This window comes from Pecten maximus, unplaced genomic scaffold, assembly GCF_902652985.1.
Source record: "Pecten maximus unplaced genomic scaffold, xPecMax1.1, whole genome shotgun sequence".
Classification (NCBI taxonomy): Eukaryota; Metazoa; Mollusca; class Bivalvia; order Pectinida; family Pectinidae; genus Pecten; species Pecten maximus.
This window is the reverse complement of record NW_022979300.1, coordinates 1-15,727: the sequence shown is the minus strand read 5'-3', so window position 1 is coordinate 15,727 and position 15,727 is coordinate 1. Positions and strand designations below refer to the sequence as shown.

General features: G+C 34.3%; 1 protein-coding gene across 1 annotated transcript; it reads right to left on the bottom strand.

Moving 5' to 3' along the window:
* Positions 1 to 1,884: 1,884 nt before the first annotated feature.
* LOC117318457 (sacsin-like) lies at positions 1,885 to 9,387 on the bottom strand. Its single transcript, XM_033873443.1, has 3 exons — positions 9,256 to 9,387; positions 5,192 to 5,339; positions 1,885 to 2,816 (listed from the first exon to the last, which is right to left on the bottom strand). The coding sequence occupies exons 1-3, from the start codon at positions 9,385 to 9,387 to the stop codon at positions 1,885 to 1,887; spliced, it is 1,212 nt and encodes a 403-aa protein (XP_033729334.1).
* Between the last annotated feature and the right edge of the window lie 6,340 nt (positions 9,388 to 15,727).

The following is a 15,727-nucleotide window of genomic DNA, read 5'->3' as shown; positions in this document are numbered from 1 at the left end:
CAAAAAAACGTGAATTGAAAGCCTAGAAAAACCGTGAATTGGAATAGCCTTAGCTAAAAAACAGTGCAAAAAATACATATGAAACAGTGAATTGAAAGCGGAAAACAGTGAAGGAATACCTAGAAAAAAGTGAAAAATTTCCCCTAGAAAAACATTTAAATAAATAGCCTAAAAACAGTAAATGAATAGCCTAAAAAATAAGTTTTAATTCCCTAGAAAAACAGTGAATGAATTCCCTTTAAAAAAAACAGTGAAGAATAACCTAGAAACAGTGAAAGAATAGCCATAAAAACAGTGCAATAAAATACCCTAGACAAAAGGCAATGAATAGCCGAAAAACAGTCATTGAAACCCAAGAAAAAATTAAAATGAAATAAAGAAAACGGGAAAATTAATACCCCAAAAAAACAGGAATTGAATAGTTAAAAACATGAAATTAAATTTGCCTAGAAAAACTAGATGGTACTTTTTATTGATTACACTAAAAACTTTTTTTATCTCGACCTTCAGTCTAATGATGTGGATTATTAAACTAAACTACGACCATCTTCACATCGTACTCTTTAGTCTAATGATAGTATTGATGGTATATTAATTGATTACACTACGACCTTTTTATACCTGTACCATTAGTCTAAAGATGTTGTATTTTCTGGGTTAAACCACACCCTATCTTTTTAAAGTGCATTGTTGTTTATCATGGGATTTATCATGATTAAAAATATTTTCTATTTTATAAATCTAATAATGGGCTAATGGGTATTTTTTTTGTATTAATGTGTAGTCTAAAGTGGGATTGTTATAATTAGAGGGTTAGTAACCTAAAGGGGTTTGATGGCATGTTTTGCCCTTTAAAAACTGTAATAGGATTACACAGTTAAAGATTGTCGAAAATTCAGAAGATGGTAGATTAGAGTCATTTTAAATCAAGTTGCTAAAATGAATGAGCAGTTATTATCATTTTTTTAAAAATATCTTTCATTTTCAAAGATATAAAGATTACTTAATTTTTTGCAATGAGAATTTCAAATAAATATTTAATTTTGTGGATTAAATATGCTGTCAAAATCCCAAAAAGTAAGTGTGAAAAGTAAATTATTGTTGGTGGGGTACCAAAAATATTAGTTATTACTATAGGACTAATTTGGGGTTAAATGTACAACAGTATTTTTTGAATTTTGGGCCCTTTCATGGGAAAATTGTGCGGTTAAGTTTAAGGAAATTTTTTTTTTTATGTTTTTCTTCTAAAATGTCTCGTCAACAATAAATTTGAAAGAAATAGTGTAGTTGTCCTATCTTTGATGATTTCTTCACATGAATATATAGGGAGATTCCAAAATGAGAGATCTGCATGAATTCAATGATCACATAAATTGATAGTTTACTGTTACAAACTCCTAGTCAATATGAGTAAGATTGTTTACTATAAGGCAAAGGGAAAAATGGAGTTTACAGGTCAAATCTTTTAAACTGTGGCTTTTAGTGCAAAAATTAGAAGAATCCTACAATCAACATTATGAAGCAGTGCGGGGGTATTAAGTCTGATTTATAAAGCCGCTGTTTGAGTGGGTTTCTGGGTTTTTAATTGTTAATACATTTTTTTTTTCTTATTCACAATTTCAGTGCTATATGTATTTGTTTTGTACAAAACAAAATTAAGTTCTATCATAATAAACAACCAGCACAGAATTGGAATTCAAAACGGGATTTTGTGCTTATCCCTTTGGGCCCCCATGGGTTTTCGGTGTAAGCAAAAATTTTTTTAGAAGACTTTTCACTAATGGGTCCAAGATAATCCGCCATTTCACATCCACATCATCGAGACATGGGATTGATCGGTATACCATCTCAACCAAGTTATCTGGGTTGTTTGCCTTTCCACATTTAGTTATCAGCTGCTGTACCATATTCAGGTAGACCTGGGATAAGGCCTCCTTGATTAGAGCCTGGTTCCACTGGAGAGATTTTGTCAGCAGTGATGGCCGATTGCTTCAAATCAGCTGATGGCCACTTCACATGGCGTCTATTCTGGCTCAAAGCAAAGAATCCGTTCACGTGAACAGGGAATCCTGTCAGACTTCGCTCCTCCAATGGAAGAGGAAGAAAGCAGAAGACGTGTCCTTTGAAATCCTCAGTGTCCTTATCTGGTATTGCGACCCCTACATAGGGACTGTATGACAAGTCTTTATCCTGGGAAAGTGAGCGTAATTGTGGGGACATGTTGTCGTGTCCTAGCACGGCATTGACAATGAACCATGACTTGTCATCACGCGTTGTCGCACCATACTGATCATGTGATTCCACGCTTATATTCACATGGAGACTGCATATCAAATCACTCGACATGCTACTTGTTGTATACTTTTGCAATGCCTTGCAGAATTCCCGTCGCTTCTCTAGCGAAGTTTCTGATCCTAGATCTTGGATCATTACCCTGTATCTTGGCTCCACACCATTCTTTCGTCTGTATAAAGTCATTTCCTCCAGGTTTTTCAGGAACAGGAGAATAATATGTGCTTCTGTTGTAAAGGAATCAAACAGATTCTCAATTTTCTCCTCGTTATATAAATTTCCAGACAATTCTGTGCCAATTTGACGCAGAGGAAACCTAAACAGAGTACCCTTGTACTCTCCACTTGCCAAAGTCTCCTCTCCAAACCCCAAAACATCATCGAACGCATCTTTGAAGGCTTTTATGTCCATTCCTTTGTATTTAGCCAACCTGTCTAAGTGGAAGCTCGTGCAAACCTTGTCTGAGTAGGTCGTGTAAGGATTTATAACAAGAAGCTTCTTACCAGACACGATCATTGGGTAATCTGAAATACACAGTACACCAATTTGTCAGAGAATGAAAATCTGTCCCCACCAGCAAAATAATACATCTAATAATGTACACAAGCTTTTTATTTCAAAAGTGCTCATGAATGACCTTTGACCTTTAACCCTGACCAATGACCACCAAATCTACTCAGGTGTAAAACCTAAAAGTGTGATGTTATGGTGCAAATATAAACTAAATCTGTCCAGATGTTCAAAAATATCTTGCAGCCAAGCCTTTTTATTTCAAAAGTGGCCAGCATGATGATTAATCTTGACAGGTGACCATCAGATCTGTCCACAGGTTAAGAGATATCTTGTACAAAGCTTTTTAAAAGTGCAGCCTTTCAGCTTTAATATTGATCGATGACCACTAAACCTTATCAGGTATTGGAAATGGATAGTGACATGGTATCATGGTGCACAAACAAACAAAGTGATTACTATATTAAATATTAGGGCTGATATTGTATATCAATATATCGATCAAGACCAATGTCACATAGCAATTCAATACATTGATATTCAAACTTTCTCAACATCAATATTTGATGTACATAAAGCTCTTATTACTGAATCACAAGAGATCCAAAAGTGATATTATTGGCTACCATTGCCTTATCTTTATTTGCATGACCTTTCCAATACTTTATTAATTTGATTACAAGGAAGCCTACATACGAAATCTAAGAGACAGCTTCAAAAAGAATTTTCGGGGATTAAACATATCAACGCTAAACCTAAACTGTCAACAATTTGCTTTCTAGATTAGGCTCAGAATTGAATGGGCACACCTAGGGAGCAAAGGAAAACCTATAATATATGAAATCTAAGAAAAATCTAAGAAGAACTTTCTGAAAATTAGAAATTATAATACTAAACTTTTGTATTCTGGATCAGACATAAAATGAAACTAGAACATTGACAGGAATGGAAATATCTGAATTACATTGTCCTTTTCAACAAAACCTCTTAACCTTTGGTCTAGTGACCTTGATCTGTGGACAATTGTTTTCTTCTTTATTTCTGATCAACTTTGCTCCAAAATGTCTTAACAAAATGTTCACTAGTGAAAATATATAAAATTGGACTTTAACCTTTGACCCCAGTGACCTTGACATTTGCCTAGATGAATCCTTGTTAAATTACAACCAACTTTGACAACATACATGTAGAATGTGCCTCTGCATCATGATCTTAACAGTAATGAGTTGGTCAGTTGACTCCTTGTTTAACTCCTGTTTAATTCTGAACAAGTTTGATTAATTATGTCAGGGTAAAATGTTCATTAGCAAAAAGATACGAAATGAGACCTTGATGTTTAACCCAGTGACCTTGTCCTTGAGCTGAGTTGTTTAATTCTGATCAAATTTGTTTCATAATGTCTTAACAAAATATTAATCAGTGAAATGATAAAAAAATTAGACCTTGACCTCTGACACCATGACCTTGACTCTCGATAAGTTGACTTCTTGTTTAAATCTGAATAACTTTGCTTCATAATGTCCTAACAAAAATGTTCATCAATAAAAAGATGCAAGATGTGACCTTGACTTCTGACCCAGTGACCTTCATCTTTGTTCAGTTGATTCATTATTTATTCTGATCAATTCTTCTTCGTCATGTCATAACCAAATGTCCCCTTAGTAAATAGATACAAAATTTGACCTGGACCTTTGGTCAGTTTTAGCTATCACCAATTTTGCATTACCATTTCATAACACAATGTTCATCAGTAAAAAGAAAAACAAATTACCTTGACCTTTGGACCTAATGACATTGACCTTAAACTTCGATTTCTAACCATCATGTGAATTTAAATTTATCATCTAGGGACCAAGGGAAATCTACATGTGAAATTTGAGAAATATCCTTCCAATACTTTTCAAGAAATAGTGCTAGCAAACTTCATGGTCAAAGTCAAATGGGCACAACTAGGGACCAAGGGGAAACTACCAGTGAAGTTTCAGAAAAAATCTTCTCACTTCTTCTCAAGAAATAGCGATAAAAAATTCAACTGTAAAATTCCAAGATGGCTGCCTAGTAGCCATTTTGTTTTCTTGATCAGACTTAAATATGCACAAGAAGATATCCAGGGGAACACACTTGGGAAGTTTGAGAAAAATCCTTCCACTTCTTCTCAAGAAATAGAAATAAACAAAATTCAGTTGTCAAAATCCAAGATGGCCACCTGTTTTTCCTTAACAGACTCAAAATCAAATGGGCACAACTAAGCATCAAAGGGAACCTATCTATGAAGTATAAAAAAATCACCTCCAAGTACTGTTCAAGATAAAGTGATAATAAACTACAACTGACGAAATGTTGTGGTACAGCATGTATCGTCACTACCCTGGCAACATGTCACTTTTACCTGTTATATGGAAAACAGATTTGAAGCCGAGTCCGAATCGTCCGACCTTTAACGGATCTAACTCCTTCACACTGCTGTACAACATCTTTATCCCCCTCCAGTCATCCTCAGAGAATACAGCATTGTTGTGGAAGAATAAAGCTGGACCCTAAAATTAATGATATTAAAAATTATTATCTACGTTTATATCAATTTGATTAATAAGTAGAAATAAATATAGAACTCATGATGATATAACATTAGGCAGAGTTCTAAACATCTTTTTAATATATTTTATTGTAAACTGTATGTGCAACCAGTCAGAGGACAAATCATTATATCTGACTCAATGTCAGAGGTGGGCATATTGCAGGGTAACGCACTGTCTGATTCAATGTCAGAGGTGGGCATATTGCAGGGTAACCTACTGTCTGATTCAATGTCAGAGGTGGGCATATTGCAGGGTAACGCACTGTCTGATTCAATGTCAGAGGTGGGCATATTGCAGGGTAACCCACTGTCTGATTCAATGTCAGGGCGGACTTATTGCATGTATAAAAATTAGTATGATCAACTATCATGTATAAAGATTAGTATGATCAACTATCATGTGTAAAGATTAGTATGATCAACTATCATTGTATAAAGATTAGTGTGATTAACTATCATTGTATAAAGATTAGTATGATCAACTATCATCAGTATGATCAACTATCATGTATAAAGATTAGTATGATCAACTATCATGTATAAAGATTAGTGTGATCAACTATCATGTGTAAAGATTAGTATGATCAACTATCATGTGTAAAGATTAGTATGATCAACTATCATGTATAAAGATTAGTATGATCAACTATCATGTATAAAGATTAGTATGATCAACTATCATGTGTAAAGATTAGTATGATCAACTATCATTGTATAAAGATTAGTACGATCAACTATCATGTATAAAGATTAGTATGATCAACTATCATGTATAAAGATTAGTATGATCAACTATCATGTGCAAGTCTTAATGGATCGGTAGGAGTTTGTTGACATGTTATCAGGGAAAAATATTCAATTTGTAATTTTCGAATTTTTAGGAAAAGGGGGGCTGCTTGGGGAAAAAACTTTAAAAATTTTTTTGAAAGGTTTTTTTTTTTCACTATAATGTTTGTGGTTGATATTTTTGCCTCAAAAATTTTTTTCAAAACGAGCACCCCTCCTGGGGAATTTGTATCAACCCAAAACCCCCACAAACAGAAAAAAAAAACAAACAGGAAAATGGATTAAAGGGGGAAAAAAACGGAAAACAAACAACAAAAAACACAAAAACAGCCCAAAACCAAAAACAAAAAAAAAAAAGCACAAAAAACAAGGGGAAAAAACCCAAAAACCCCCAAAACCACACACCCCCAAACAACAAACAAAACAAACACAACCAAAACCAACACAAACACACACACAACCAAACACACACACAAACCACCAAACAACCAAAAAACCCAACAAAAAACACAGGCCAAAAAAAAACACACACACAACACACACCAACAAAAAAACACAACAAAAACACACACAAACCCAAAAAAACACACCCCAAAACACACACCCCCAACACACAACCAAACACACAGGGGACAACCCAAACAAACCAAAACACCAAGCAACCAAACACACAACAAACCACCCACAAAACCAAAAAAACACCACAAAACACACAAACAACCAAAAAAAACCACAAAACACAAGGACAACCCCCAAAAAACCACACAAACAACACACAACCAAAAACCAACCCCAACAAAACACACACAAACCAAAACACACACACAAACACACCACAAAACCAAAAACAACACAAACACAAACCAAAAAACACACACCAAAAACCCCCAAAAAAACAACCCAAAAAACACACAAAAAACAACCCCAAACCAAAAAAAAAAAAAACCCCAACAAAACAAACACACACAAAAAAAATCAAAAACACACACTACAAAAACACATTCACAAAACCCAAAACCCCACAAACAAACACACACACAACCAAAACCAAAAACAAAAACCACAACCCAAAACCCAAAAAACACCAAAACCAAAAACCCCCACAAAAAAAAACCAAAACCAAAACACACACACAAAAACACCCCTTTTTAAAACCAAAAAACACCCCCACAAAAACACAAAACCAAAACAACAACCCCACAAACCACACAAACCAAAAAAAACACACAACACAAAACAACCAAACACAACCCAAAAAAAACACACACACAAAACACAAAGCAAACACACAACAAAAACCCCAACAAACCCAAAAACCCCCCCAACCCAAAACACACACAAAAAAACACCACCTAAACCAAAACACCACTCAAACACCCAAAACCCAAAAACCCCAAAACACCCAACCCAAAACACATACAAACACCCCAAAACAAAAACCACACAAACACCCACACAACAAAAACAACACCAAACCCCACACACAACCAAAACACCCCACACAAAAAACACAAAACCAAAAACAAAAACACGAACCCAAAAACCCACCCATCAACCAAAACACACACTACACACACACATTCATCAACCAAAACACACACTACAAACACACATTCATCAACCAAAAACACACACTACAAAACACACATTCATCAACCAAAACACACACTACAAACCACCATTCATCACCAAACCACACACTACAAACACACATTCATCAACCAAAACACACACTAACAACACACATTCATCAACCAAACACACCCTCTACAAACACAACTACAACACATTCATCAACCAAAACCACACTACAAACACACTTCATCACCAAAACACACACTACAACACACATTCATCAACCAAAACACACACTACAAACACACATTCATCAACCAAAACACACACTACAAACACACATTCATCAACCAAAACACACACTACAAACACACATTCATCAACCAAAACACACACTACAAACACACATTCATCAACCAAAACACAATTTAGATTACTAAATGCACATTCATCAATGAAAACACAAACTATAAAGAAAACCAAAGGCAATGAAATATAATATGTCTAAAACAAACAAGGGATCTCATAGGGATCTTGGTGAAAAATTTTTAATTATCTTTACTGGTGCTCTGTCAAACTGATCTTTTCTCAATTTTTCCTTCTTACTTCTTTTCCTCCAAATAATCTGATATCTGATATCCTTCCAGTACTTTTCAAGAAAAAACATCAATTATAAAAATCCAAGATGGCTGCCTGAAGGCCATTTTGTTTTCCTGACCGAAAAACCTAAATTAAAATGGCACTACAAGAGAAAATGGGAACCTAATCATCACATTTGTGAAACCGTCACGAAATAGCGATAGCAAACTTATATTCTCAAAATCGAATAGGGCCATCTGTTGTCCACTTTGTTTCTCTGAACAAGAATATAAATTAAAATGGGACATTTAGGGACCAAGGAGAACCTACACATGAAGTTTAAGGAATATCCCTCCAGTACTTTTCAAGAAATACTGATAACAGCTTCAATTCTCAAAATCCAAGATGACTGCCAGTCGGCTATTTTGTTTTTCTGACCAAAATCTTAATTGAAATTACACAGCTAATTACCAATTAGGGGAACCTACTCATCGCGTTTGTTAAATATCCCTCCGGTTCTTTTCAAGAAATAACAATAACAAACTTCAATTGTCGAAATCCAAGATGGTCACCTGTCGTCCACTTTTTTTTCTGAACAAAATTCTAAAGAAATTGGAATGACACAACTAGGGACCAAGGGGAACCTACACATAAAATTTGAGAAAAATTCACCATCGCTCAGTAGTCCGTCTGCTGTCTGTCGAAAAATCATCCTTGTTATCGCTATTTCTAGATGACAGATGGACGATGGAGGACGGGTCACAGATGCAGGGTAATAGCCCACCATCTGATGATATCATCACTGGTAATACCATAGAGCAAAAAAATTAGTTGTGTGAGACCTTCTAAAACGAGCTCACTTTTGAGAGTTATGTCCCTTTACATACAACATCTTTTATGTATCTTTATGACTTCTCATTATTATTTATTATTACCTTAAATATCTGACCATCATCAGGATACTCAGACAGGATGTTCTTTAACATGCGTGTGAGAGGAGGCTGCTCCAAACCAGAATACTCCGGTTCCATCTCCCCATCCGAGCTCTCTTCCTCGTCCCCATCCATCTCTAAATTTCGGGGATGATCAACTTATCATAATCATCAACTCTGGATGTCAATCTTACAAAATAGAAAAAATTTAACAAATGGCTGAAAACACACAGGTAGAAACAGACTTCGAGAAGTCGAACTGCACATACATTAAGCAATGTAGTGATGGTGCGACCTGCTAAGCAAGACATTACATTTACATGTGTGTCATTGGTGATATTATATTTCCATGTTAGGAACTGCTCATTTAACATTCAACTCTGTGGGAACAGGTTGCACAACGTATCGTAGATACAACAGGCTTCATTCTATGCATCTCCTAATCGATATCACAAAGCAGAAGCCATTGGCCTAAAGCACCAACCATTTAACTTTAGTTTGGCTGATGGTGAAAAAAGTTTGTTTGTAAATTGGAGCTGAAAAAAAGGTTTGCTCCTTTAAGATTACAAATAAAAAAGTTCGATTTGATACATCAAAAACACAAACTCAAAAAAAATCCTATACAATGTACATTGTAATTTGTGAATTTCTTCATAATTCTAACAGGGTGTACTCATTGCACTAAGTCACACTTGTTTGTGCTGTTTTGGATGTACCCGTGTCACCACGGGTATATCGTGTGTCGTGAGCGAGTTGCACGTGATTCCACCTGCACACATCACCACCCTGTCTACCCTGTATGTCCCATGTACTTAGCACTTAGCTGCGAAGCAGGACGGACCTCCTGCATAGATATATGTTCACAGTATTGCCTTCCTCTCCGGTCGCTGGTTCATATATATATAGATAATAAAAACATAGTAACCATAAACTCGTGTCAGAGTTGTATCACCGAGTTAGCGAGGGTTACATAATTATATATTCAAAATTATTGTGTGAAATCAATTCTTACAATAGCATTATAAAAGTGATTGTGGTGTATTAAATTGTTGTTTTGTTTTAATCTGTAAATACTTTATATATAGTCTTGCTTTATTTTATTAAATTCACTGATCACACAAAAATACTTAATTATCTCCCTTTACTAAGTGGGCAATCAACATACAGTATGTTGCTAATATTAGACATGCATCAGATCTGTATCCTTTTTTTATCAATGAAAAGATGGACTGGTGTACAGGATGAATGATCAAATTTCATAAACTGATATAGATAACAATGGGTGATGAATTCACAAATATTAACACTTGAATTTCAAAATCAATGAAATATTAATTCACAATGTTATTGAAAAATTAAAACAAAAAATTAAAACGGAAGTAAAAATGTTAAAGAGTTATTAAACTTCAGATAATATAACGGATATGAAAAAGATTGTTGCTGAAATGTTTTGGGAAAAAAAGTTCGCCGTTTTTCCACTGAGCTTGTAAAAACAATTGACCCTGATAAAAATCCCAGGCCCCCCTTGAAGTTAAATGGTCGGTACCTAAACAGTTCAGGTTTCGTTTAAATTGGGCCGGGATTGCAGGAACGATCGATGTCTTGCACATAACCATATACTATATATGTCTCTGACATAACCAACACATGCCCAGTACCTTATGCGACTAACACGCTGTTGGTCTGCCCTGGTTACATATGTAGGCTCAATAAATAAGGTGTGGTCTGAGTGTATTATAAATACTACTACTAATAATAATACATACAAATGTGGACACATATACACATACATCGCCTGTCATGCCAGCACCGCGACATAGGCCTACATGGACACCCGGCTCATCTCCTTCTGACCTGCCCGAATGTACGTCCATGGACCGTACAAATTGTTACTCTTTTTATGGAAAATCATTAGTATTTTACGCATTATAGGCCAGGCTGGCACCAAAATTTTCCGACTGAATTCTAAAAAAAAAGATCTTTTATAGTAAAGTTTCGTAAAAAAGCCAGGAAAAGCTCGTGCATAAGTTGTCATATGTATATATATTGTCTCATGCTTCTCTTCTCCGCGCTTTTTAAACATGTAAATTTAAGAGATTGAATACATATTGAAATTCAATTTTCCTTTAAAACAGTAAACATTTTCTTGTATTTCAAAAAAAAAAAAAAAAAAAATGCTGCATCCAAGAGACGATAGGTGTCGCGTTTTGGCACAAGATCCTAAACCATGGCCTTAGATCTTACATTTCCTATAACTATTCACCCTTTTAACCTTGTGGATACATGTTTATAATATTCTGATAGTCAACACTGAAACCTTATTTCAAGTGAATCATATTATTACCTGATCGCTTGCCTCCGCCTGCAAATCTATGTCGACTCATCGTAGGTCTACTGCCGCGGGTCTTATAACCTGTATATAAAACGAAAGTACAACCGCACGGGGATTCCAAGTACTTCAATGATTTTCAGAAAACGACTGCACACGATTTACTATTAATGATACATGTATGTATGTATATATATATATATATATATAAAATGTTTAAGTTAACGACATGCAAGTTTTATTATATATATATATATGAATTCCCTGTCGTAGTTTAGCCAATTATTTTTTATCCAATTCTACTTGAACAATATAGAGGACATTGAACATAGATTATTTCCCACAACCATTGTCTGTGTTGATTAAGGTAATTAGTGTGTCCTCCAGTATAATTATGTACTGTTACCTGGTCTTTACAGTCACGAATCAATCTATCATAAATGTTAGGCTTGGGTATAGCAGTTTTTTTTCCTGTATCGACCAGGAGTTAGATTAATTTCAATCATAGTTACGTCAGAATTTTCGCTTCAGTATTGATCACGAATTGTGGTTCGTGTAATATAGTAGACCAAGGTACACATGCTTTGTGTGTATGGAATAAACTTCATTTACGCCTGGAAGATTGATTATACCCAGGAGTAAAAAGGGGCCAAAACAGACAGATATACAGACAAATAGTAGATAATACAATTTTATCCACGCCTGTGACCGTGCACGTAAAACGTACACGTATTTAAAGTTGATCTTGTGTCCTCCGTGATATTAGCACTTGTCATAATTATCAGGGCGGAAGTTCTTACATTGTTACGATAGCTTGTCAGGCGTTTGTCCTGGACCTCATGGCACAAATTCTCTACCCACAGTCTATATACTACAACACTATACCATAGTCTTTATACTACAACACTATATCATTGTATATATACTACAACACTATATCATAGTCTATATACTACAACACTATATCATAGTCTATATACTACAACACTATATCATAATCTATATACTACAACACTATATCATAGTCAATATGTATTACTACAACACTATATCATAGTCTATATACTACAACAATATGTCATAGTCTATATACTACAACACTATATCACAGTCTATATACTACAACATTATATCATAGTCTATATACTACAACACTATATCATAGTCTATATACTACAACACTATATCATAGTCTATATACTACAACACTATATCACAGTCTATATACTACAACACCATATCACAGTCTATATACTACAACACTATATCATAGTCTATATACTACAACACTATATCATAGTCTATATACTACAACACTATATCATAGTCTATATACTACAACACTATATCATAGTATATATACTACAACACTATATCATAGTCTATATACTACAACACTATATCATAGTCTATATACTACAACACTATATCATAGTCAATATGTATTACTACAACACTATATCATAGTCTATATACTACAACACTATATCATAGTCTATATACTACAACACTATATCATAGTCTATATACTACAACACTATATCATAGTCTATATACTACAACACTATATCATAGTCAATATGTATTACTATAAAACTATATCATAGTCTATATACTACAACACTTTATCATAGTCAATATGTATTACCCAACACTATATCATAGTCAATATGTATAACTACAACACTATATCATTACTACAACGCTATATCATAGTCTATATCTTTTTACCGCCGTAAAATATAGGTTTAAATATTCTTCTTTTTAAGGAACGGATGCTGTAACTGACATAAGCTTATATGTTTTAAGATGAATATTCTTATTGGGACATAATGTATCTCGTAAGCGTCGTAAAATATTGGCTTAATGATTTTCCTGGTAAGGAATGTTGTTACCTGCATAAAATTATATATATTAAGATGGATATTTTTACTAAGAAGGAATTTAATTTTGTGACCGTCTTGAAATATTTGTTTATTCTTCCAGGTAAGGAATTTATGTTGTTACCTGCATAAAATTATATCTGTTAAAATAAATATTTTTACTAAGAAGGAATTTAATTTTGTGACCGTCTTGAAATATTTGTTTATTCTTCCTGGTAAGGAATTTATGTTGTCACCAAAATAAAATTATATCTGTTCAAATAGATATTGTTTCAATGACGTAATTTGTCTTGTAACCGTCATACACCATCGTATAATAACATCAAATCATATCCCTGATCACATATTGGTGATCAATGGTTGATGTTAATGTGTCAAAGGTCACCTTTTTGACCAAATCTACACCAGACAAATTGTGGTAACATGATGTGACATCCAGATTATACAGACTTTTTCTAGTTTGCTAGTACTGTCATAAGGTAGAATAGATTTCTGAAGAATATCAATATTTCTTGTACCCAATTTAGGTAAATATAATTGCTAATAGTCCCACAATAATAGTGTGGACTATAGCTGTTTTTGTGTCAGACAAAATTATCCATCTCAAATTCTCAAGTAAGCCGACAACAGTTAAGTACACATCAATTCTACTGACATAAAACATTATCCTTACCAGTAAATGCTTAGGTTAACCTTGTAACTGACGCATAATATATTTATGGACGTCTTAAGATAAATATTTTTATTTAACTGTTTAATTTAACTTTGGAATGCACATTGATACTGATATGTTGATCTATTGTTATCAATGTGTTTAACTGATAATAACTATGTAGGTTTTATTTGTCTCGCGTTATCTTAAACGAGATTTCTAATCACTCTGCATCAAATGTAATTATTATTCCATGTAATTCTAACGGAACTTGTAATTAATTGACTTAAGTTGTAATTTCCTTGTGAAATCTTACACAAAATTTCTTACTTCGTATTGTGATGTAATTATTTCGTGATAATTAAACTTTGTATTGTTTTACAATAGTTTTGTCTCGTGAATTTTAACGAGGATTTTCCTAACATATTTGAACAAAATCATTCACCATCAAGGAGATTATTGTCCAATTACTAAAATAATTATTAAACAAAAAAGATTTTATGTTATATATTTCAAATGGTGTTTTCAAATAAAGAATTGTTTTTATTAATTACAATATTATCGTTTTGTTTTATTTTTTGGTTCTTTTCATATCATTAAAGTCCATGCATCATTAAGGACAATCTCCACACCACGGTATATAAATGCATTACACTAGTTATAAACACAGAATGTCCTTTAGCCATCGCGTTTCGTCCGTCGTCATTCGGGTCGGTCCAAAATCTAAGATGATCGCATTCTGGAAGAACAAATTTCAAACTTTGCATTTCCATTGGTGTCAGACAGCTGAAAATTGAAGGGGCTGTTAAGGAAACGAAGCCGACAAAGTGTTGTTAATTTTTTGCCTCGTCAAACTTCGAAACGGCAGTCATGTCGACCATTTTGTGACATGAATGCGCAATCTTTGTTTGCCAAAAACGATCCTGAGTTGAGCCTGACCAAGTGTTATTAATTGGGTCAATTTGAAATTAAAGATGAATAAAATGGCTGTTATCTTGAAAAAAAATTCACATGTTAAACCAGTTGGATTTAGTTGAAACTTGGCAGAAATAATTCTGGTAGTGAATTTTCGGGTTGGTCTTAAATCCAAGATTTCCACAAAAGCCGCCATCTTGAAAAACTTCTTTTAAACTTTTTCTGCAGTTCCATTAGTGCCGACTTGGTAGGGATGATGAAGAAAGGGAGTCGAGTAAGTGCTGTTATTTTCTTGCCAATTCATCGACAAGGCGGCCATTTTGTGACATGTTTGCGCACCCATGGTTTTCCTGAACTGCACCAGTTTTTAATCTGATGTATAATTCTGGAAATGGTATTTGCCCGGAACGATTCTGAGATAACATTTTTTTGGCTGACTTCTTCTTTACTTAATTCAAAGGACCAAGGTGAGCTTATGCCATACCGTGGCGTCCGTCGTCCGTCCGTCGTTTGCGTCCGTCCGTCAACAATTGACTTATTTGACTTCTTCTTCATAACCGCTGATCGAAATTTAAACAAATTTTGTCAGAAGCATCCGTATGGGTAGGGGACTCAAAATTGTAAAAAGAAGATGGGGCTGACCTCCTGGGGGCCTCTGGGGCGGGGTCAAAAGAGGTCAATTTTTGGCCTTTTAAA

Bases quoted from the DNA above. Each gene is read 5' to 3' on its own strand.
- LOC117318457 (XM_033873443.1), bottom strand. From the start codon at position 9,387: ATGGATGGGGACGAGGAAGAGAGCTCGGATGGGGAGATGGAACCGGAG. The intron at 5,340-9,255 runs GTAATAATAAAT...CATTAATTTTAG, and splicing joins ATGATGGTCAGATATTTAAG to GGTCCAGCTTTATTCTTCCA. The intron at 2,817-5,191 runs GTAAAAGTGACA...TGTGTATTTCAG, and splicing joins ATCTGTTTTCCATATAACAG to ATTACCCAATGATCGTGTCT.